This window comes from Micrasema longulum, unplaced genomic scaffold (assembly GCF_059751315.1).
Source record: "Micrasema longulum isolate JH-2025_06_02 unplaced genomic scaffold, ASM5975131v1 h1tg000087l, whole genome shotgun sequence".
In the NCBI taxonomy this organism is placed as follows: domain Eukaryota; kingdom Metazoa; phylum Arthropoda; class Insecta; order Trichoptera; family Brachycentridae; genus Micrasema; species Micrasema longulum.
The window spans coordinates 202,554-228,749 of NW_028277293.1; the positions used below are offsets into that span (position 1 = coordinate 202,554).

The 26,196-nt window shown below is 32.1% G+C and overlaps 1 protein-coding gene across 1 annotated transcript; it reads left to right on the forward strand.

Moving 5' to 3' along the window:
- Nucleotides 1-356: 356 nt before the first annotated feature.
- Nucleotides 357-14,369, forward strand: LOC148284792 (uncharacterized). The gene is made up of 4 exons (XM_088234393.1): nucleotides 357-761; nucleotides 5,172-5,303; nucleotides 12,365-12,571; nucleotides 13,095-14,369. The coding sequence occupies exons 1-4, from the start codon at nucleotides 675-677 to the stop codon at nucleotides 14,256-14,258; spliced, it is 1,590 nt and encodes a 529-aa protein (XP_088090519.1). The 5' UTR covers nucleotides 357-674; the 3' UTR covers nucleotides 14,259-14,369.
- The last annotated feature ends 11,827 nt before the right edge of the window (nucleotides 14,370-26,196 follow it).

The following is a 26,196-nucleotide window of genomic DNA, read 5'->3' on the forward strand; positions in this document are numbered from 1 at the left end:
ATACTTGACACTTGTTTACGTGTCAATAATGCGCTTTTATAATTTTGTGTGGAAAATAATTAAATCGGTTTTGTGGTGTGATTCTAAAAACATTTAATTTAATTGATAATGTGTTTGTAATTTTTAGGAGCCGACAAAAAGGTATGGAGGCCTTTTAAGGGACAACGTGTTTAACCATTCTTTAAACATGTTTTTATAATATTTTCTACCGAAAGGTTGTCGATCTGCGCCACGACGCAGCTCAATAGGTTTTTAGAGATGTTTTAGGTTTTCAGTTTTAAGGTTTGGTTATCGGCTCCAATGATTGCCACGTTGTCCGCTGGTGTTTAATACTTTCAGCTAGGTGTAGTGTTATTGTAATCAGTCAAAGAAGTTATTTTCTAAAATAATGATTAAATACTATTATAACTACCTCGAATGATTGTGTATTTAAAATATTTTTTCTGTTGTACTTAAAGACGTGGAAATAACGTGAGAAATTAGATAATTAGACGGTGAGGGTCTTTTAGATGTATCTGATGACGTCCACATGATTCGTCTATGTGCCTAGGAGAAGAGAGAGAAAACAAGGATTGCAAGTGTTTATTTGAAGAATCAATAGCGTTTTCGGAACTTATTTCTCAGCCACTATTCAATTTCTTTTCAACTTTTGACGAATTGGACTAGAATTGAAAATGAATTCTCCTAAATCATGTTCCAAGCCAGCTGCTCCCAAGAAGATTCCAAGTAGACACAACAGTACTATGGAAGGACCCTCCTCGGTTAGTATAACACTACTTTTTTTTAAAGAATGTACCTAATACATGGTCTCAAAAATGTAAAAAAAAATCGATGTTTGAAATAGTGATTGAAATCTGCGAAGAAAGAGGTGGATCGAAAAATTATTCCCCCATACAAGAACCGTGTCGTGGCGTATCTCTTATCGATAAAATTTTAAACCACGTTTCATAAATATTTGTGTATATTACGTCTAATGGTTTCGAGGGAACCACGCTTCACTATTATCCTCGGCGGTGGATTAGAATTTCATATGTTAGTCTTAGAAGAGTCGTAAAAATCATAAAATTGTTTTTTAAGTACTTATGTATTTTTTTATTGGATTGATTTTTTAAAAAGCCTTATTAGGATTGATCAAAATCATGAGAACGGATCTGTTGTCACCTACAACATCGCAACTTATCTTTTTTTGTATTTTTATTGTCATTTTCGTTTCAGTGGTGTATTTTTTTTATATTTAATTCAATCCTGGACCAGTACCATGTTCAACACGCTATAAAAGCTGTGAATGCAAGCGCAAATAATGTTTTACTTTATAAAGAAACATAATTTATTAAAAATAATATAAACACATCAATATAATGTGAAAAACATAAAAATCAAATTGAAAAGTATTATGTTACATAAATACTATAAAGCAGCAGTTTCGTATAAAGAACATATTTAGATATGAAAAAAATAATTAAACAATGTGTGCAGATAAAATTTAAAATGGAAAATAATTTTTAAATATATATTTTTTCATCATCATTCCCTTTCCGCATTTAATGGTGCATAGGGCACTGCATTGGTACACCAATCGCAGCGTATCTTGATCATTTTTTGTACATGAAGGTAAGATGATCAGTTTTACGCTTCAGTTACCAGTCCAGGGACTATGAAATATTCAAGTGTGAAAACACCATTTTTAAATAAATATTTCATGTCAACCATGCCCGGAATCGAACTCGACACCTCTTGCATGGCAGGCTAACGCGCTGACCATTACACCATGTTTACTTTTTGAGCGAAAAATGCCGTATTTGTTTTAAAAATAGCATCATTGAGGCATCACCATTATAAAATCAATGCAAAAAACGGATGGGCAACATTTTTATTGGCATAAATTATAAATCAAGCAAAAGGCAAGCTATTAAAACTTTAAATGTGTATGTAAAAACAAAAAACAATTCTTTGTTTTTAATTTGGTACAGCAGTGCAGTCTTTAGAAATTATATTTTATGTACAAAATTTATAATATTAAATATGTTTTATTTTCTTTTTTGGATTGTTGAAAATTTTTATTAAAAAAAACATTTAACATTTTGTGTACCGGAGCCGTGTAAACACGTTATTGTATAACCACGCGTTGTCCCGGTCTCGTGTTTTCACGTGGTTTACCAGCTGTTCAAAAAAGTGCATTTCTTTGACATCTAGTTACTTTTATTGGTACTTTTTCGCTGCAGATAAACTACGTGAAAACACGGGACCGGGACACAACGCGTGGTTATTATAATCACGTGTTTACACGGCTCCGGGATACAAAGCACAAAAAAAGGAGTGAGACCCTGTAGATATATTTAGTCATTTATTTATATTTTTTTATTCATATTTTTCTCTGACAAACTATAATTAACAATAAAAATACGAGTAATGTGACCTCACTGGGGTTCTTTTTGAAATGTTTTTACGTTAGAGAATAAACAAAGAAGACTAACTTAATAAACAGAGATAATTAACAAAATATTCACAGTTTTAAATACTAGGTATACATGTACATCTATATTATTTATATGTGCGAACATTGCAATGTGGCTCTCCATAAAGGCCAATGTTGGCAAAACTATCATACAAAAATGACCTCTTAAATTGTTTCAAATAAATATGAGAAGTTACAATTGATTTACCCCAGTATTTTTATAAACATGACATGTCAAGAAACCCTTCATAAAGCATGAAATTTCACAAAAATGGGCCGAGCAAAGGGTAAATTCTATGTGTATTCGGCCGGTGATCAAAGTGTTAAAATAAAAAAATAGGTCTTTACAAAAAAGCTGGCAATTTAATTAAGTAAAACTTTCTCAAATGTAGTCGGATTTTCTTATATTTTTTTAAATTGTTAACATTATTTTTGAAAGGTAAAAACAAAAATTGGTCGCAAAGATGACAGGTTCGGGTAAAGATTTTACTATGTTCCAATTAAATACATCCGCAATGTCTTCAACTTGAGGCCACACAAAAGTACCATTACGTCTTATAAATGATAGAACGATATTAAAAATGTGGTTGTTGAAGCGCTGATAACTTAACTTACATATTACTTGTCGTTTTGCGTATCAACAGCTTTAAACTTTACTAAACGACAGCGCCTTCTTTACTGTTATTAATTTCAAGCAGATCAGACACTGTTTCTTCGTTTTCCTCGGCCAAAGATTCGAAGACACGTTGTTCATATTCGTCGTGATGACTTAAAATCTGTTGTTTTTTTTTTAATTAAAAGAAATATTTGCGTTCTTATGATTTATCCAAATATTAAATTTTTGAGGGCCATTTTGAACTAGTTGTAAATAACTCACTATTAGAAAATGGGAATCGAGTTGGGGTAAAGTGGGATTCGAACCACAGACCTGTGGTCCGTGAGTCCGAAACACTAGCCACAGGACCACAACCCGATTTATCAACTGAGTAGGCATCAGAGCCTGTGGTGTCCGTGTTTTTCAATGTTCTCCTTGGTAAGGCATAGGTATCTTTCGATCCTGATGGCAGAGAAAAATTGGATGGATTGTTATCCAATTGCTGTGTGGTATAAAAAGTTATGATGAACAGAATAACAGGCTTGTCATTTTCAGGGTGTATTTGAATTAAAACCCCCCAAAATAAATCAGATTTTTTAATCTCTTTCGCAAAAAAATTGATTTCTAGACTAATTTGAACAAAACATCCGGTTACCTCGTTTAAAATCATGTTTTTGTCGCTCGCTTCATTTTCTTTTATATTTTTTACTTAGTTTGTACTTGCATTTTCTTCTGGTAGGCTGATGTATTCTTTTTCTATAATCTGGTTTTTGTTTTGGATAATGTTTTTTCAAAATAGTTTGTAGCAACAACCCTAGACGTGAGCAAAATTGTCAAATCACTAGCTAAGAAATCAAAGGGAATTTTGCCCACTTAAATATCTATTATGTTTGTTCAAATAGATATAGAGAAATACTTTTTATGGCGTTGTTTTTATATATGCAATGAAATATATTTATATTTTTTTTTTATATACATAAGTTTACTGTACATTATTTGAGACAAAAAGTCTCAACTCCATAGGACTACAAGTCCTGTGTTAAGATGGGACGGGTAATTATATGACACAGACACATGAGTATATCACCACAAATATAGGATTAGAAACATAAAACTAACTTGCCTCGTTTCGACACAAACTCCGCAACAACAAAATTTTGACACTATTTATAGGTATGCACAAACAGACCTTCAAAGTTTAACTTTAAATTTCAAGTGATCAACTGAAACTAGCGATAAACTGAATATTTAGTTTTGCCATGGAACTATCAAAATGTACTTACCAAATGTAATTCTAATGACACCAGTAATTTTTCTTACTTTAATACATGATTTTGTTAAGGATTTCGGCAGTGGGCAAAATTATCTTGCTTTGGCAAAATTGTCGTGTTTGACGGTAGGTACACGTAATATTATAGATCTGATATTCGCATGCATTTAAGAGTCTTCAAAGCACGTGCGTGTGAAAAATCCAAGTCGGTATATTTTCATTATAATAATTTCAGTGTGAACGAACATAAAACTTCTTCGGTGAAGAGTCGGTGAAAAAAGCATTTGTCAACTTTTACCTACAAAACTTTTACAGCAATGGCATCAATCAACTACTATTAAAATGCCAAAACTGTTTACTTAAGATCATATGGGGCGGTATTTTGATTAATATATAATTTTCATACAAAAAACTCTTCTACACAAAATGCCGATTTCATAGATAATCGTCTAATATATAATTTTAGTAAATTTTGCACTACTTCACAGTGAAATCTTTTACCAATATTCAAAACATCTTCAAATTCTATGTGATGTCGTTATTCGGAAAATAAAAATTATTTTATAAGAACGCTTTGTCAAAACGATCGCTGGTCCCTGTTTTGCCCCACGGTACAACATTTCAAACTTTTTCAAAATAAAATCATTTTTGTATTGCAAACCACTTTTATTTCTACCTACTAGTTGAATCAGTTTGTAGGTATGTTTATTGATTCATATTCAGTGTTTCATCATGTCAATAAGATAAAAATTGATTTTGGTAAAATTTGACATGATTTTTTAAAAGTTTTTTTCTCTTTTATAATACGATGCATTTATATGTTCATTACTTAGGTATCTATTTTGTTTCAGTCGCAGCCCACCAAGTCACAACCATCTACATCGAAAGCTGAGGAAGACTCCCGACGCAGAACCATCATTTTGGAAAAAAAAGATGGAAGCTTCGGATTCACTATCCAAAGTTATGGAATCCACTTTAAAAAAGTACTATTTATTTTTTACTAAAACTAATCTTCACGTTTTCATAATATGCGAATCTGATATAAATATCGTCATGATCATAGAACAACGACGCATGTGATTTTCTTCTTAATTTTTCTTTTACATTTGTATGTCAAAACTCAATAAGTACAAAAAAATGTATTTTTTATCGACAAAATGTACTGCTTTTACGATAAAAAACTCACTGAATTAAATTCATGCTGATCTTTTTCAATCTCGCAATTGAAATTTTTTCATTAATAAAGATTAGATAATTATAATTAATAAGATATATCTGATAAAAATTCAGTTAAAAATTTTATGTAACTAAAACATTATTTCTTTTCGACAGATTAAACAGAAAAATGGATTTAACACTACGTAAAGACAACGTTTCTAAATAGAATAATGTATTCCAATGATTTTGAAGATAATGAATTGAATAGGAAATACATTAAAATAAAAATTTTAATTATGCTTTTAAAAAGAAATGCAAGCATTTTAAATAAATAAAAAATGGTAGTATTTTGCTTAAATTCCAAGTGATGTTTTCAATAAAAAACAAAAAAACAGTTAAAATAGTTTTTTGACTTTTTTTGGGCCGAACATTTAGGTTGTAAATTTTTCATTTTGACAATATGTTTTTTTGCAAATTAAAACATTCATACCTATCAGACGTTCCACGGCATTTACATTTTGCTAAGGATGTATAATATTAACCGTTCAGTACTAAATGCATGTATTTATCCTTGCAACTCATTTTCATGAAATATCACAGTCCTACCCACATCCTTCCTAATTTAAATTGTTGTTGTCCTGCCGTCCTGTGAGCAAGTCACATTATGTCAAGTCTTTATCATAATATATCTGCAGATGCATAGCCTCTGAGAAAGTGAAATTAGTGTTCCATGAACTGCCTAAAACATATATGTACACAATTATAGTAGTGAAATGCGAAGTGGTTCATAAGAGCAACAAACAGAAGAATTTAAAAGTGAGTAAAAGATTCATTGTTTACTGATAAAACAAATGGAATCTGTGCAATTGTGAATTGTGAAGTGGTTTATAAAAGGAACAAATAGAATAATTTAAAATTTAATAAAAATTTCATTATCTACTGATAAAACAAATGGTATCTGTGCAATTCTGAATTGTGAAGTGGTTTATAAAAGGAACAAATGGAATAATTTAAAGTTTAATAAAATTTTTATTATCAACTGATAAAACAAATGGTATCTGTGCAATTGTGAATTGTGAAGTGGTTTATAAAAGGAACAAATGGAATAATTTAAAGTTGAATAAAAATTTCATTATCTACTGATAAAACAAATGGTATCTGTGCAATTGTGAATTGTGAAGTGGTTCATAAAAGAAACAATCGGAAGAATTTAAAAGTGATTACGAATTTCGTTATCCACTGATAAAATAAAATTACAAAAAAAACATTACAAATTAATATTATAACAAAACCTAAAAGCTGAACAAACATAATTCTAAAAAAAAAAGTACAAAAAACATAATTCAATAAAAAGGGTTAGAAATATTTTTTAAACACTGTACAGAATGCATAATTGAATTTAAAATTCAAGAATTATAGAAATTTTCTTTGATTTAAAATAGTTGTTTTTTTTTTCATAAACCAAATTTTTCGTTTTTTGTTGAACCCTTTATACGACAAATGGGGCCCTTTATAGGGGTTAATGACTTTCCTGTTTAACTTGAGTCTAAATTTCAATAATAATCTGCCGGTCGAACATTAATTTTGTTTAACTTATAAATAAGTATATATAGTATACTTTTCATTAGAAATATGTTAGAACAAAGTATTTTTTTTCTCGTGTAAATTCATTTTGAGAATCTCAAAATTGTATGATTTCCTTACCTTTTATCAGACTACAGCCTTAACAGTCAACTTCACCCTTTAGCATATTATTTACTGTTGCTTGTGTCATTTTATTTATTCTCGGTCTTATTTGGTTCACTTTTTCTTTTTGTTGTATCTTTATCGAGCACGGAACATGAATGATAATGACTGTAGATACTGCAAAAGCTGCTGGCAGCAAATGTTCATGATCCATGCTGATTTAGAATCCGTATGTTGATTGTTGATGGCAAAAATAATATGTTGATTGTCAGTAGCGGCGTCATCACTAGATAGCTTGATTTGTGAACTGTCAAATGTCATTCTGCCCGTAATCTGTAATGGCATCGAAAACATCTACATACTGTGCATGCTTACACGCAAGAAACTACCCAAAGGAAAATAGCGAATAAAATGGCCCAAGATTTGGCACAATAAATTTGCAACAATGTTTTGAGTACGTCTAAATGTTTGCAGACACGCTTGGAAAATTGTTTCAGACGTTGCCTAGTAGGTTAATTAGTTCAGCCGGATGAATCTCACCCACACGATTAAAGGTTTCAGCTCCTTCACTTCACAAAAGTTGACAGATGGAAGAGTTAAGGAAATGTGGAAATTTAAACATCGGCAGAATGGGGAATGTTACACAGTGTGTAAAGTGGCCCCTTAAACTAGCCAATGACAGGTCATAAACCCTGTAAATGCCTCGACTTCCATATCCCTTTTCAAAAATGTTTTCCCCTTCGGTTGTAACAAATTTAGACAGTAATTATTGTTTAAAAAACTAAGCAAGAATTTGCACAAGATCTTGTACTATTTTGTGGCCAATGTAAAACGACGTTCAGAAACAGACAGTATGTTCATGTTTGGATGGGAGGTATTTTATTAAATTTGTGTCATTTTTGCGTCAATAATGTGTTTAATTGCTATAATTGTTTTAATTTTGCGTGTTATTTGACGCTGTAAACTGCGCTGCAAAATATGTTGGTTCAAATTTAATAGCGATATAAATAAATATATTTTTATTAGTTCGTCCCAAATGAAAACAAATTTACCAAAATAAAATGTATTATTTTTACATAATCATGTGTTTTTTTAACTTTTTTATTGCTTCTAGCTTGTAATAACTTCTATATTTAGTCATCTTCTCCCTAGATAGAGCATATATTGACTACCACCACCACGCCATTTCCCCATAGGGGTAGGCAGAGAGAATGGACTGCTACACACCATACATTTCTAGCTTCTTCCCGATGCATACATCTTATCATAAACGCTTTTCGGTTCTGTCTGCTTTTCACATGACCAGACAAAATTTTGGTTTATGTGATTATGCCACGTCTTTCTTTCTTAATCTTATCGACTTTCTTAATCTTATCGACTTTCTTAATCTTATCAATTATACCTGACTCAGATTTACACTCTCGCCTGATTTTATCATTTGTTACCCTGTCATACATTGATTTCCCACACATTAGTTTGAGAGATAGCATTTTGACCGCGTTCACTCGACTTTCATTCTTCCTCTGCTTCCATGTTTCATTTCCACATACACGTGTTAGGACTAAAACTCCGTGGTGCACTGCCAGTTTAGCTTCGATTGACATATTTTTATTAGCAATTACGCATTCAATCTCCTTTCAAAATCTTTTTCTCCTCTTCCATCCCTTGAAAACATGCTTCTTAGATACACAATTTCTTCTACTTGTTCAAGACATTTGAACCTTACTTCCCCTTTCAAATACCATCACTTAAACGCAGTTATGCAGAAAGCAGCCAGTCATAGAATATTAAAACTGAGATAATAGCACTTTTGTGAAAAGGGTAAATAATCGAATTTACACAACAGTTGGAATGTTTTTGACTTTAACAAATGATAAACAATAAATACATTAGTTTTTTTTTATACAACAACCAAGAATGCAATTATGCATTTGACCAGTTTTATTAATTTTTAAAGTACCGTAAGATTTTTCTAGTTTTGTGGGTGTTTTCTGCAGATTGAGAAATGCAGTTTTTGAGATAAACACCATTTTCAAAAAGTGATTATTACAGTTTTTTGTATGAAAGCTGTCTGGCAGTGTTATGCAGAACATAGAATTTATCTTCTTGCACCCGATAACATTAATATCGCATTTTTCAAAATTGTGGACTAGCTGCTTTCTGCAAAACTACGTTCACTTATGACTTACTTTCATTCATCACAAATTCGCTCTCTAGGCATACATTATATATCCTGGCGACTATTTAGTGCAAATCCTCCATGCTGTCTGTTAAAAGAACTGCATCATCAGAGTGCAACAAAGAGCTTACTAAAAAATGATTATTTTTTGCTCCAATACCCGTACATTCTATATCTTTCATACAGTTGTCCATGTATAGATCAAACAACCACGGTGACATTCACATCCCTATCTCTGCATGCAATGCGTTAATTTTTAATATTAACCTAGCCGAACCGAAGGGGGGGATTCGAATCGATTTGGTCAATTTCAAAAACTAATAGAATACACGCATAAGTAAAATATATGTAAGCGAAAACATGAATAAATTATTGCACGGTCATAAACACTTCCAACGTTTTATTCAGGTTCTTGAGGTGATTTTCACAAAAATGGCGCTATATAAATTACACAAACATATATATATATATATATATTGTGCCATATACAAGTAGGCGCTAGGGTCGTTTGGTCCCCCCGTTCGGATCATGTGTAATTTTTGGATGCTTAGTGAGGAAAAGGTTAATAACACATTTTTTTAAACATTGTAACACAGGAGACATACGGGAGGGTGGGGGGCATGATGGGGCCTTTAAGGTAATACGTCATTAAAACGTGTTTTTTTTTTAATCCTTTAAAATAAGTTTATTTTTATAAACTTTGATCTTTAATCTAACAAACGTGTTACAAAAAACTAAAAATAAGATAGAAAAACTAGTAAAATAAATCAATTAAAAACAGTCGTAATTATCCCGTCTTGCCCCACTGGTGGGGAAAGATAGGATAATTAAATAGATAATTTTTTTTTCTTGCAACTGGCGGGAATCGAACCCGCGACGCCAGTTTCACAGATAGCCGTCTAACCAACTGCGCCACGGCGCCTGTTAAAAATCGGGAAAAACGAATGAAAACATTTTTAGTTCACAATTTATAAGAATTACGTCATCTTAATGTCAGTAAACAGTTTTTATACTTCAACTAACATATTTGTTCGAATAAAGCTAAAACTCTGTGTCTAAGTAAGATAAACTACCTACCTAAGTAAGAAAACTAATCAAAGTCTCCATACTCCAATGTGAAATTACCGTCATTTATGAAAATTACTGTACAATTACGGGTATTTTGCCGCGCCTTTTGGTAAAATTATGTTATTTTACACACATTCTGATAAACGTATTTAAATTTACCAATATATCGGTGGTAGATATAACAACTACTTCAAACAGTGTACATTATAATATTTATAAAAATAATGCTACTTCCGGTTTGCCTGCTTTACAAGGCATCAGGTTCTCTACGTCCTGGACGTCCGCTGCTAATTAAGTTGGCAGTTCATGCCAGAACTACGAGATGCGAACCTAACTTGTGAAGATGCTCAGGAGCTGGCAGCCGGCCGAGATGCCCGGAGAATCTTTGTGAACACCATATGCTTCAACTAGGTAGCGGACATGGAATGATGAATTTATATTGGTCAACTATCAAATATTTAGTAAACAGTTGATGCAAATATCGCTTTTCCCCTATTTCGATAAAATATATTTGATGTTCAAACGTGTATTTCGGAAAGTATTAGCCCGAAGAAAAAAAAAAAGATTTTTCAGTAAATTTTATTTTCTTAGACTCGCGTATATTTTTATTCTATAAAATCTATAGGGACATAATTATACGCAAAAAAAAATTTTTTTTTCTTCAAAATGACGGCATGAGCGGTGGTCGTTCAAGGTCCCAAATCTAAGGTTTTACTAAGGACCCTATGTCCACTGATCCTGTTAAGTTTTAAAAAATTATAACCTTTTTAATAAAATAGTGAAAAAAAGTACATACCGAATGACATTGAACGTCCCAATACTTATAATAAATCTCGACAGCCACCCGATGGAAATAAAACTGCTTTTCACTGTCACGTAACGTGCAAGTAACATGTAACGTAAAATAAAGCTACTCGTATTTGTTACACGTATCTTCAAAAAATAAAAATTAGTGCGTCATATTCGTTTTTTACCGAAAATTACCGTAAAATACCGGGGTAATTTTACCGCCTTGTATCTCTATAATTTGCGTTTAATTATATTTTAAAGTATGTATGCCAATCAGCTCGGCTCTGTAAGAAGAGCTATACCCCTAACCTAACCTAACCACGCAGGTACTTTGGTAGTTATTTAGAAAAAAGACTTATCTTTGAATATGAATTATTTTAGGCTTCGTTAATCACTTGTATACAAATACTTACAAATGCAAAAATACAGCATCGTTTCCCTAATGTTTATCCAAACAGTTCTTACACGCTTTCAAGACAAAGACTTGAAATTATAACAATTTTTTTTTAAAAGAAAGAAAATAAAAATTCCTGCCTCCTACACAGGCTAAAGCTAGGGTTTCCTAGGACAGCGGTGACCGTATCTTAACGGCCGTAGTGAACGGTGATGCGGTGGACAGCCGTCGTAACGGTGACTAGAGAGTGGTTTCTTAGGAAAACGGTGTTGTTAAATGTTATCAACACCGTTTTCCTGGGAAACCACTCTCTAGTCACCGTAACGACGGCTGTCCACTGCATCACCGTTCACTACGGCCGCTAAGATACGGTCACCGCTGTCCTAGGAAACCCTAGCTTAACCTAGTGATGAAAATCAAAAACTAGTTAAATATAATCATGGGTATAAATTTAAATTAAATAAAAAATGTTTATTATTTTCCGATAAACGTCTACAAAATCTTCCAAAGGGAATGCTGATTCCATGAAATCAATGAAGAAATGAATATTATCTTATATCTTATTTCTAATTATCAGTTGACCATAATATTTAAACACAAGAGCCTGACTCTTTTTTGGCGAAATCAACTTGAACTGTTCTATTTTTTATGTCTTTATGTTAATTTTTTTTTAATTTGACAATTATTATTGAATACAATTATTGTTTTCTTCGTTTCTGGAGGCACTCACTGTGAGTGTCAAATTGGAAATGATTTTCTTTTGATTACAGGAGCAAGAAGTGGAGATGATATCCTACATAGACTCGATAGAGTTTAACGGAGCTGCTGCCAGAGCTGGTCTCCGTGAAGGAGATGTTATTTTATCAGTTAATGGAATTGATGTGGATAAAGCAGACCACGACACCTTGATAAATATTATTCAGACTTGTGAAAGTCGAATGCGGATGGTGGTTTTGTTTGAAGACTGCGTGAGAAAGGTTGTAATATATATTTTTAATGCTCAGCATTATTTTGTGATACGGTTAATATGTTTACGTTTTCTCGAATAAGAATATGCTGCTGCAGTAGTTATTATAAGGCACGAGATATTTTAATCACCGTCGTTCCAATTTTATATTTGTGCCAATTATGTACCTTTTATACAAAGCTGTAAATGGACATTTTTATTCACATGACTAAATTTGATTCATCTTTTTCTCCACTCATAAAATCATTAACACTTACAATTTATACAAACTAAGAAATAATTTAAGGCCGATTTTCGTTTTTCATAATAATGTATACTTGGTGGATGTAGCAATGCATTAATACATCAATATTGCGGCTCTCTTAATCAATGCAAAATTGTTAAGCCAGGGCTGGGCATTTAAAGAATATTGCACCAATAATCCCAATTCAAATCATTATTATTTCATGGCCACAAAAAATAGTATGGTAGAAAATGTTGTATCCACTTCAGTTTAAACATAATTTAGTAAATTGGTACAATTAAATTTTCAGGTAAATCTTCAAAGACAAGCTTTAGAACTGAAAAGACAAATTAATGAAAGAGAAGAGGAACTATCGCAGCTTCGTATTTTAGAACATGAAGTTTTGAAAGGTAAAATGAAACCTACAACCCATAGTCTTCCTTCTCAGAAAAAGACTTCTCACAAAACAGACTTAAGTGATAGTGATGATTATGAACTTTACAGCCATTCTGCCGTAGAGAAAGATAATTCACATTCTATTAAAAACCGTTCTGAACACAAAAAATATATCGACACTAAAAAAATTAAATCAACACCGAGTTTAGACCATAATGCGGATAATTTTTTCTTAAGAGCTCCGTCGGCACCAAAAAAGTCTGAAGAAAGGACAAAAAGAAAAGAGAAAATGCCTCGTCCGCAATCCCGTTGCTATCCGTGCTACCAACCACAGAATGATAGCAATATTGATGCTTATGACTTAGCCAGTCCTTGCTGCGAGCCCCGTCACTTAAACACGCTTAGAAAATCTACGAAACGTCCAGAATGTACGAAAAAGTCCCGCTGTCTTAAAAGAGAATATGTAAAAAAAAACTGTGATGAATCATTTGATTCCAACCCAGGTGTATCGGGTGCATATCGACGCTACATGACTATAGACATGTTTGGAAACACAGAATGCATAGCCGAATCGTTCACTTTAAGTGAAAAAATTAACCGCAATTGTGAAGGAAGTTCATCCTCTTACAGCACCGACAAACTATTTATCGAAGACCCTCCGAAAACCAAAGTTGTACAGCACAAGAGATCGTCCGGTCTAAATTTCACTACAAAGGCATTTGGAGGCTATGGGTTTGGTGGATATGGATTTGGCTCTAAAAGTCACAACCACAATCCGAAAGTCCTAACGAAATCATCCAAAGGTACGAACACAGAGCACCACTCGCACCACCCTACTAAATCTACTGAGAATCTGTTGGTAAATGCGGAATATCAGGACCTCGATGTGTCTAACCCCAGTGTCTCGTACGATTGCTTAAGTAACATCCACATGAAATCGTTTATCAAGCGAGGAGGAGAAAAGTACCACTTGGCTGATGGTGGAGCGGAATCTTTCAATCACTCGTCTAGACCAAAAATTGTTCTTAAGAGCTTTAGAAAAAGGCGCTCTTACAGTGCTGAAGTCATGCGAAATTGAAATTTAAGTTCAAATGGGCTCATGTTTATTTTGCAAATTATGAGCAAGACAAGTCAGATATAAATTACATTGGTAGTGATTTTGTGGCGATAAATCTAGTATTTAACTGATTTGGCTACTACTCGGACATTCTTATAATACTGAATATTTAACTTTTTTAAATCTTGAATTTCATTAAAGTATGTGGAAACACTTTCCTATTTTTTACCCAAACTGAAGACTCTTCATTTGGAACATTTTTATTAGTAGTAACTTGTTAAACATTGCATACTTGTTTAAAATAAATTCACGGTTTATTTAAATATTACTACATTACTTAAAAGTATGCATTAATCATAAATGTTATTTATTTGTCTTGAAAATGAGGACTTTTGTTTCAACAGATAAACAAGTCAATCTAGAAGTATTGTTTACTTAATTATTGTTGTTTTTTCCACAATAAACAAAGGTGGATCCTATTTAATTTGAATGTAAAAATTATGCTTAATTGAAATTTTCATTATATAATATTAATGGCAGCCAGCATGCATTAAAAAAGGTGCCTTAAAAGCATTAATTCTAAATGACTTATTACTGCTTTCATTTTCCAATATTTTATATGCCATTCTGCATGATAACGAAGTTTTAATATCAATTGCGATTCCATACCATACCATAGGCCTTATCTATAAACCTGGTACAAAGTTATGCCTAGGCTTATAAGTAAAGACCCATAAGTTTAGTCGTTTTAAAGAGAAAACAACTACTTACAAAACAAGTAGTCTTCTGATTTATTCTATAGTCGAATGATTTACGTTAAGTTGAAATTCCTTAGTGTTTTGTACCCAATATATTTATAAAATTATGTGCATGTTAAGCTTTTAAAATAATAGTTAAGGATTTTTTAGATTTTTATTAATTTACCATTTCTATCCTCAGTTTGGCTGTAAACTTAAATATATTTAAGCAGTATTTTTCAGTTAATATTATTAACATATTCCGATAATTGTATCAAACTTTTCAATTAATTCAATTCAGTATTTGGAAATACTCAAAGTATTATAGATGAGTTTATTTTAATTATTTTAAAAAGTATTATTTGAGATCAAAATGTATGGATTATTATAAAAATGTGAATAATTGCACAAAGACTGAGAGTTCTTTATTTAAACAAATTTAACTAATATTCGGAGAAAAAAAAACTTTTGATAGAAATGAATGTCGAAAGTCATCTTACAATTTAATTCTGTGATATTTTGGTGTATGTACATAATTATATTTAAAAAAAAACAAGTTTTATATAAATGAAATAAATTGTGTTTGTGATGTGTTTTATATATATATATCTTGGTAAAACTCCGCCACAATTTTAACTGGTTTTTAAGTATCAATCAGATGCCCTTGTTTTTACCATTTCTTCATTGACTACCTACTTACGCAGGTAGAAACTTGTGAAAGTAACTTTTTTTCCTTTTTTATGTGAACAGTTTACCGATAATATGTAATACCTGCGAAATGCCTGCTTGGCTGAAAACTCATCGGAAAGAATAAAACTAAGGACTTTGATTTATGCTTTGCTCAAAATTTTTAGCATTGTATTTATACAAAGAGTATTAGCATAATGTGACCTACCATTACCTACCAGTGGAGCATTTTGAATGTCCTTATTGATCGAATCAAAAATTAGAGTTGAGTGGAGGTAGAATATTTTTAATAATTTGAAATTGAATTTAAAATGCAGGAGATGCCCTAAATCAGCGGTCTCAAACTTCAAATTTGTGCATTCTGCAAAATATGTCAATTTTAAACTACAGTATAGTTAAATTTTGCGAAAGATAACAAAAATCTGCCTATTTATCTATGCCCTTAAATGTATACATTCATGGAGTGCAATATACATGGTTAATTCTCATTGCCATTTTTTACATTGAATAAATTTGAGTTAATATTCAAAGTGCATTGCGTAGTATGAATCAGGGTTCTTAACCAAAAATTACAAATATCAGTTTACTAAGGAATATTTTATTTAAATTCTTTAAAATAAAATAAAGTAACATTTACATTTCTTTAGAAGTATGTACATACATGCCTAGTTTAAGAATTTTTTGATCAAAGACTGCAAACCATATTAGAAATACTTTAGACCAGAATATTTTTGCATGATGGTATGAGCAGATGATAAACATTCCAATTGAGTACATATTTCCATTTTTCTCTATTTAAAAGGTAGAAAAAACTTATATTATACTTAATTTAATGTTTTACCAGTCATATGGTTTAATGCTCACTTTGTTATAACAAGTGATTTTTAGATTATTTTATAGCACTAGAAGCATCAGTCAATCATTTGTGATTTAGATTGAATCAACTATATCTATGGTGAAAGGCTCAAACTCAATATATCTTAATCTCGTTATAGTAATGGAAAGTCACTGTTGTTGTATTTTTAGTTGTTTTATTTTACCTGATAACTAATACTGCGAAGTGTTTTTTATTATTAGAATTATAGAATGAATAATTTTGTCGTTATTTCGAGAATAATTATAACGCAAATAGAAGATCTAGTAGAGAAAAGCGTATATTTTTTATTGTTTTCTGATACCGTAATAATCAAAAATCATTTTTTATCTGTATCATATATCACTATGGAGATTTTTATGCTATAAATGCCAAAGAAAAACTCGTAAAAGTGACCGTTAAAATGAAATGCTACACATGCCGAAGATCGTAAAATCAATAAAGATGAAGACGTATCGCTTACGATGTCTACAAATAGTCAAGTGATGATATTATTTTGCATAAAGAAGTTAGTCGAGTAATTAAATATTTACGTTTTTGATCTCGAATATGTTTTAAAACATTGCATGAACACCATTCGATGTTATTCACTTTGTATATGTTAAACTTTACACTTTAAATGTCTCATGTGAGTTCAAAATTTTAGTTTTAATATTCACGGAAAATACTTAAACAGCTATTAAAAAATTCAGCGTCTTATTTTAGAAAATGTGTAATATAGATTTAAGGAAATCACCTATCATAATGTGCAATAACTTTATTTAACATTATACGAGGGGGGCATCCAGAATATAGCGAACTTGTATATTTTTTAAATATTTCATTAATAATTTTACAAAAAAACCTGTAATTCCCTTTAAAGGACTCTCCATTGGACCGAATCCACTTGTCCAATCTTTTATTCCATCGTTGGAAACATTTGGTACTGCAAAAACTCTACTTACCACAACGATTAGTTCAGTTTCTTTTGGGTACCCCCCCCTCCACTTATGCGGTGAATATTTTTTGTATTATTTTCTATATGTTTTGTTTTGGCAATGTGTCTCAAATTTTTCATCTTTTATAAATATAAGATGAAAAATTGGAATATTGGAATATTCTCAATACAATATTGTAAATTTGGCTACGCGATTTATTATTCTCGGCTTAGCATTGCATTGTAAATATTCTGTATGCGAGAGGTAAACTACGTTAACTCCAAATGTGATGAAATTGAGTTATTACTATCTCGAAATAAAAATTTTCACCCTCTATTAAATGGTCAATGGCATTAACTCCTAATTTATTGATTGATTTGGTGTTTATTTTGTAGAACTCCATATTTAAACTTATAATTAGAAATCAAACAATGATTTGAGTCTACTGAACACTTTATTTTATTTTTACAAATATAAACATATAAAGATAGAAACTTCGTGACAATTGTTTCGCCTTATTAGGGCATTTTCAAACGAATGTGAAGATTATTTGGATTGAATGTCCAACAATTGTCACAATGTTTTTATTTTTATATGTTTATATTTGTAAAAATAAAATAAAGTGTTCAGTAGACTCAAATCAGTGTTTGGTTTCTAATTATAAACTCCCAATTTCTTTAATAACAAAGATAGTTGAATTGTAAAAGTTCTAACTCCACGCCAGATTAGAGAGGTTAAGGACAGTGAAAACATACAGTACTCCCGAAGATATTTTAAATGCGTATTTTTGTAATGCGAATCAATAGTAAAACCACGTCTTACGTTCCTCGATTTTACGTTTTCCCCTTTTCACACCGAAATATTTAGGTCCATTTTTTTTTCCATACATTCTCATTAAAATATACCCCCAATTAACGTTTTTTACGTTTTTCTTAACCCCGCTTTTTCATAACTCATTCGATCCGTCAAAAGACGAGTCGCGCGCCGCCATGTGAATGGAGAATAAAATCGAGGTAAATAAAAAAATACATAAATTTTTGTCTCAAACTAAATTCAAAGTAGGTGCAGTGTAATTGACCATTTTGTTTGAGTGTCTAATTTTGTCATTTTACTAAATAGTGGCATGCGGTTGACGCATGCTCAGGAAGAATAAAGTATTCACATCAATAAATTATGGTGCAGAAAGTTAAAAATTGGCAACAGAAATTTCGTGGTGCCATACTAAAAAAGGTGATCCCATATAAATAAAAATTCCCAATATTGAGAGAAAAAATCGTTGTATGCATTTTATGATGGTTGAAATTTTAATTTTCGCGTTTTTAAGGTTAAGTACCCACATAAAATTATTCATGCATGCATTTTTTTTATACAATAAAAAATGCACATTGCAGTATTGTTTGAAAAAATACAAAATATTTCTAATTATAATATCATTGGTAAATATGAATAATCCCCAATCGTGACAGTCCTTACAATTTTTCTGCAGTATATTTAGCTTAGTCTTATACAATTAGTATATTTTGATGAAATTTCATTTTTTCCATACATTTTTCATTTCCTCACTTTAAAGTTTGCCTCGGGTTTACACTTTTTTAGTTGCTCTCTTGAAAAACGTAAAACAGGGGTTTTACTGTACTTCAGAAAACCAGTTTACTTCAAAAGCCTCTCATCGAAAAATACAACGTATGAAAAATCACCTATCGGTCTCTCCTGAAAAGTTGGGTTTTTTGAGATACTGTAAACCTCTTGCATACAGAATTATTTTTCAGGCAAAATAAAATGCCTGTGATTTTTATACACATCCACTACACAGTGAGAGATTTGTAAGGTAATTTGATTTCTTTTTCCCTTAATAAAATAAACATTTCTACCTTTTATTTTTATCTATAATTAGGAAGTTCAGTGCTACGGGGAATTCGTTCCAAAAAATGTTTTCTTACGTGCGGTAAAAATTAGAGCATTAAATTGTACGATGAAGTTTCTTAAAAATGTATGGAAAAAAAATTAACTACTTCGAACGACGTCACTAATTCTTCCGAATTTACCATAGATAGGGTGTTGTGGTAGATTTCCGGTTTACGGAAAGCCAATTCACCAATCAGCATAACTCGCCTAAAAGAACTTGCGACGGCACACATGGAATAATTTTAAATTACAAAATTAAGCGCTGATAGGTAATACAATACACAAAAACGTTTTTTTTTTAGATTTGGCTAAGTTTAATAGTCTAGTAAAAAATAATAAAACCACTGAACTTCCTCATTGCGAAAGCACTACAATCAATCATATAAAGCATAAATATGTACGTCGAGATCCTTAATTAATACCTTGTTAGTAACCATGGAAAGGGTTGTCCCTGGTCGTAGGATGTTAAAAATTAATGTGCCGCATAAAATTATTGTAAATATTATGACCAAGGCGTTATTTCAATTTTTCATAAAGATATTTGTTATTAACTTTATAAGAAAATAAAATTTGTGATTTTGTTAATTTGTTGTTTTTTCATTTTATTTCCAAACTTTTCAACTTCATCGTTGTACAAAACAAATACAGACGCGTCGCAAGTTTTTGACAGAATGAAATTTAATAGAGATGATGAACCCCTTTCGGGAAAGGTAATATGGAAGTTTAGACATTTAAAGGGCTTATGATCTGTCATCGGCCGATCAAAATCACTTTATTGACAATTCTGCCTGTGTTTGAATACATCGATTGCCTAAAAATCCATATAACTGTCTGAAAAGAGTTCTCAATCTCATTAAAATCACTGATAAGAGGTTAAATTATTCATCATAAATGTCAATATGACCGATTGACCCAAACTAATTCAACCACCCTAAGCCGGAGTAAACGAGCGGCAGACATCATTGCGCCTTCTGAGTTCAATGTTCTTGTTTACGAGGCTTTCTGCGAGGATGACTGCAGCCCCTTCGTCGTGGCGGGTCCTGCTGGCGATGATGTTATTTCTCTCAGGACTGAGATGAAGACAAAACATCCGTCTAAAATGAGAGATAGGAAACACGTGTGACCATGATCCATCGGGAATTTGTGTTCCCAATCTTGGAGGAGCATTTCGGGGAGGGTAGATGCGATTACAGTATAGACTATGTTGGTAAAAATTTTAACCTGATAAACAAATTTGTCTTCAGTGTACTGTCACTATTATTTACTTCTAGTATAAAATTGTCGATATTTACATACAAGGAATTTCCATCCTTATATTTTTCTGAATATTGGACACAATTTCTCCAGTTTTCAATGGTAATAAAATCCACGTATTGTGTCACGAGTTCTTCGACATTGTTTCCACCCTTGTGTTTCATTGAGCGACCTTCGGTTTTGCAAAAGCATGTATTAATTACTTTTATGGGATTTAGGTAACTGTGATAAAATCACAGTGTTACCATCTTTCTCCTTTATGAGTATTTAATATATAGGTGAAAATTGGGACGCTAGCCAACATTAACTGAGAAGGCTCCCTTAATAATGAATCAAAAGGAATGTTAATTTATAGCATCTAATATTTAACACTTCAGTGCCTGGGTTCGGTCACAGCGACCGCATTATGGCTGCAGAGTTTGTGTTACCTCCCTATTGCCCTTTCCTACTTTTGAATTATCATCACTTCAGTACTAGTAAATAAAAAAATATTGTCGTTTTAAATTCGCGGGCTGTCTCTGTGACCGCACCTGAGTTAAAAATTTAATTTCATCACGTTACTAAATTTGGATTTTACTTCTTTTAGTTTCGTTTTGTAAATGGACCCCACAGATGAAAAAGAGCCAATGCCAACGCCAACGGTTACAATCATGGCACTTTATAAGTTATCGTTATCCGTAAAAATAAAAAACATATTATGTTATTTAGGACACAAATGAATTATTATAGAAATGTAGAAATGTTTGTCCGCCTCGTCGCGTAATGGCCAGCGCGTTAGCCTACCATGCGAGAGGTCTCAGGTTCGATTCCCGAGATAGTTGATATGAAATATTTATTTAAAAGGTGTTGTTCACACTAGAATATTTCATAGTCCCCGGACCGGTACCTGAAGCGTAAGACCGATCATCTTACCTTTTAGTAACAAACAAATATTAATATACGCTGCGATTGGTGTACTGGTGCAGTGCCCTATGCACCATTAGGTGTGGAAAGGGAAGGATGATTATGATGATATTTGAACATGAAGCATTTAAAGGAATTTTAAAAAACGAGTATCAACAAAATATAACATTTTGGGCTATTATTAAATGTTACCTGGAAATTGAAAAATACTGCCGGTAAAAAGAATTCAGAGATACATTTATTATAGTAATAATAATACATTATATATTTATATATATATTTGGATAATTTGTAAAGCGCCGTTTTTGTGAAAATCACCTCAAGGGCTCTGTACATTAAATAAATATCCCACCACGTCTTGCAGCTACAGAGCGCATAGATAATAAGAAATCTAGCCCCTATTTACAAGTTAAGAGATTTAGTGATATTTAAAAAAAAATATATATTACAAACAAATTTATAAACATTGAAGTTAGATAACAACAAGTCTTGCAGCTACCGAGCGCATGGACGGTTGAAATTCTAGACCTCATTAACTAAATTTGTATATTTGATAGTTGATAACATTTACCTATTGAAGCTAGATTACTAATCGTCTGGCAGCTACAAAGTGCATGGACGAGTGAAATTCTGGCAACTTAAAATTATCAATAAATTTACAAAAACAAACATTGAGCATAATAGTCAATTTGTAAGGTGTTCGTGCTAAAAAGTAAACAATAAAAAACTAAACAGATAAAGCACTTCAACACTATGGATGACAGACCGGTAAAAATATCCGAAGGGTAGCCCTCGTAGATGTTCGGTAGTCACTAGTCACTGTTGCAGTATCGCACATGTGCAAACACATGTTTATTCTAAATTCCTAGAAGATGGTCCGGTCCACGTGTAGTTGCCGAAGGGGGGAAAGAAGTTTATTGTTCCAACGACTTTGTATCCATTTCAGTCTGTATTATTTCGTTTTATAATGAGAATGAAATTCCCGCTCAATTTTATTTATTTTTTACATTATTATTAGACAAACGGGTGTATGAGAGTGGTTCGAGGATTGACGTATCATTTTGTGTGTACGAGCATATTGGAAAGAATATTTTAAATCTATTGAGTATTTATCAATAAGTTCACTTTTGGTAGCACTGTTGTAATTCATCGTGGGAGGTAGTATTCTAGATAGTTAAATCTTGGTACATTCGCATCGCAAATTAATACATTCTTAAACGATTTCAATGGGTTCGTGTACTTTTCTATGATTTTAAAGTAGGCGCACTGTTGTTTGAAAGTTTCCGTTATTCACTACTTGTCACATATTTTAGTAAGAAAAAAGCGCAAAATAATGCTTTAAAATGAATAGTCTTCTTTTTCCACTTTTGTTTACACACCGACCACTTATAAACACTAACACAATGTTTGTTTAGCAGTTTACAATTTAATTTCGAATTTTAAGCTAAGATTGGAGAGATAAACTATAATTCACGCCCAGCCGGTGCGGAGGCTGAGCGCGAAGTGTCTCTCATAAATCTTAAATTTATAATTTATCACTATGGTAAATATTGCGACCCAGAAAATAATAATCATGGTCAGTATGCCAGGACGAAGAAGCAGAGGCAGAGCTGCAGCTCGATGAATCGACTAGGTGAAAAGGCGACCCCGCATGGAGCTGCGGAGAGGGCACAGAGCCGTGAAGGGTGGAAACGCATTGTCAATGGAATGGCTAGAGAAAGTACCGACGATCACGACCCTCAGAATCGAAGAACGACAGAGAAGATGAAATATTGTAATATCAATACAAATATAGAGAGAATGACTATTTATCTCTCGGCACATTGCACGGTTAACATAAACTGGTTAATAAGTAAAAAGGGTCAACTCATCTGTCAAACTATTCAATTGAAGTCTCAACTTTTTCGTATTGATAATTTATTTAAATATCCATTCTAAGAGTCTTAGCTTACGGGGATTAAATTATTATGCGGATAATGTGCGGGTATTCACATTTTTTCAAAGCAGATTTTTAATGCAAATGGAAAAAAATATCTTATAAAATGTAAAAATCAACGATGGGCCTCTAGCCTTAAATGAATAACTGACCAAATTAATAAGTTATTCCACAATCAGATTGATATTTTAAGTTTTTAACATTTTTTCATTTGTTATTTTTTCTATTTGAATTATTTATCTTCGAAAGTAATATTTCAATCGCTATTTGTTTTAAGTTACTTTATAGTTTTTATGCTAATTATTATGGTTTAACACGGGCTCAGCATAAAAAACCGTAAAAGGTTAGTGAATATGTACCCATGTTAACGACTGTAATTATTGAATCGACTAACTGGTAAAAGAAGAGGAGTATAAAAATAGGACAATTGTTTTCAGGCGTTGCCTAGTAGGTGGTGAATCGGCTCAGCCGGGTGAATCAGACCCACACGATAAAGGTTTCAGCTCTTTAACTTCACATAGGTGGAAGAGTACCGAATAGAGTAAACGTGGAAGTTCAAACATAGGCAGAATGGTGAGTGATACACAGTGTGTAAAGTGGCCACTTAAACCAGCCAATGACAGGTCATAAGCCATGTTGATGCCTAGACTTCCATATTCCCTTCTCAAAAATGTTTTCCCTCTCTGTTGCAACAAAGTTAGATATTTTGCACTTCCGAATAATAAAATTGAATGAAAATAAAATTCATTTCCATTGCTTTCGATCTTTTTAATAATAGAATATTTCGATTATTTTAATTCGATTATGCCCACCGACGGCGACGGTTAGAGTATAATTTGACATTTGAGCGCTGCAATCAGTGTTTCGTCAGTCGCCTGGTTCGTCTGTAGGCCTGTCGTTTCGAAGCAGATTTTTAACTTTCAATTTTTCTTCATTTACCAATAATTAGATTTTTCATATTTACGAAAAAATCCGTTGGTTGCCCGCCCAGGTCGCTTCGGTATTTTACAGGTAAATACATTCGTCACTGTAATTTACTTTAACCGTGTTAATATTGTGCTTTTTAAATTTTGTTTCAAAAATACAATGATGGTTATCTGTCGGTTTTATGGTGTGATTCTAAAAAGCGTATAATGTGTTTGTTATTTCTACGAGCCGACGAAAGGGCATCGAGTCCTTTTAAGGGACAACCATTCTTCAAACTCGTTTTCGATAATATTTTCTTGGGAAATGTTGTCTGTCTGCGCCACGAGGCAGCTCAACAGGTCTTCAGCTATGTTTCAGGTTTTCAGTTTTAAAGTTTGGTTATCGGCTCCAATGATTGCCACGTTGTCCGCTGGTGTTTAATACTTTCAGCTAGGTGTAGTGTTATTGTAATCAGTCAAAGAAGTTATTTTCTAAAATAATGATTAAATACTATTATAACTACCTCGAATGATTGTGTATTTAAAATATTTTTTCTGTTGTACTTAAAGACGTGGAAATAACGTGAGAAATTAGATATTTAGACGGTGACGGTCTCTTAGGCGTATCTGATGACGTACACATGATTCGTCTATGTGCCTAGGAGAAGAGAGAGAAAACAAGGATTGCAAGTGTTCATTTGAAGAATAAATAGCGTTTTCGGAACCTTTTTCTCAGCCACTATTCAATTTGTTTTCAGCTTTTGACGAATTGGACTAGAATTTAAAATGAATTCTTCCAAAGAAAGCAAGCCCAAGAAGATTCCGAGTAGACCCGACAGTATTATGGAAGGACCCTCCTCGGTTTGTATAACAATACTTTTTTCAAACAATGCACCTAATGCATGGTCTCAAAAATGTGAAAATCTTTCGATTTTTTAAAATAATTATTCAAAATGATGAGAATGTGTTTCTGCGAGTACCTATGCTAGAATTTTTTTGCACTTTCATAAAGGAAAATGTCACAAAAATGTATGTGATTTAAAACGCTTGTATTTCTTTTCAAAAACGAAAAATTAACATTTGGCCGCCGCCACTTTCATGTTTAATTATTATCTTCAAATTATTAAGACAAATTTTAGTTCAATACTCAGTTTTTATTGAGATCCCAGATACCTAAGTTCATTTTAATTTTGAAATGGCGTAATCTGCCGGTCATAAAGTTATTATATTTAAACCTTTAAAAAAAATGTTTTTATCTAATTCGTATTTTTATATTTTTTTATTATTGCGCGTTAAAAAAAAACATTCGTTTTAAAATGGAAAAATCGTGTGATTTTCTAATTTTGCGTTCGTTTTACCAGACTTCAGCCTTAAGCAATATCTCATTGTTAATTGGGGATTGTCAGGATTAACCACGCGACCAATATAAAAATATAAATATTTAAAAAATCAAATGACCTCAAAAATAATTTCAAGAAATAAAATTTAACAGTGTTTTGAGTATGTCCAAATGTTTGCTGACAGGCTGGATTTATCTTCTCAAAAATGTTCTCCCTCTATGTAGCAACAAATTTAAATAAAATTTATGCCACACCACACCACTGATTTTTTTAAATGTCAAGTATAATTTATTATTTGTCTCGATTGTCAATTCGTTTTCCTGAAACCGGTACATCTTAGTATGATTCAGTTGTATGTAAAAATAAAGTTATTTTTAATTATATGTGTTATAGGTTTTATTTTTACCAATTTATAGTTGAAACCGTGCACGTGTGAAAATATTGAGCAGTGTGTTTATTAAGGTTTAACTAAAGATTGTAATTTTAAATGGGATGTACATA

Excerpts from the sequence above, each read along its gene's own strand:
- LOC148284792 (XM_088234393.1), top strand. The coding sequence starts at position 675 with ATGAATTCTCCTAAATCATGTTCCAAGCCAGCTGCTCCCAAGAAGATT. Across the intron at positions 762-5,171 it reads CTATGGAAGGACCCTCCTCG|TCGCAGCCCACCAAGTCACA; the intron begins GTTAGTATAACA and ends ATTTTGTTTCAG. Across the intron at positions 5,304-12,364 it reads ATGGAATCCACTTTAAAAAA|GAGCAAGAAGTGGAGATGAT; the intron begins GTACTATTTATT and ends TTTTGATTACAG.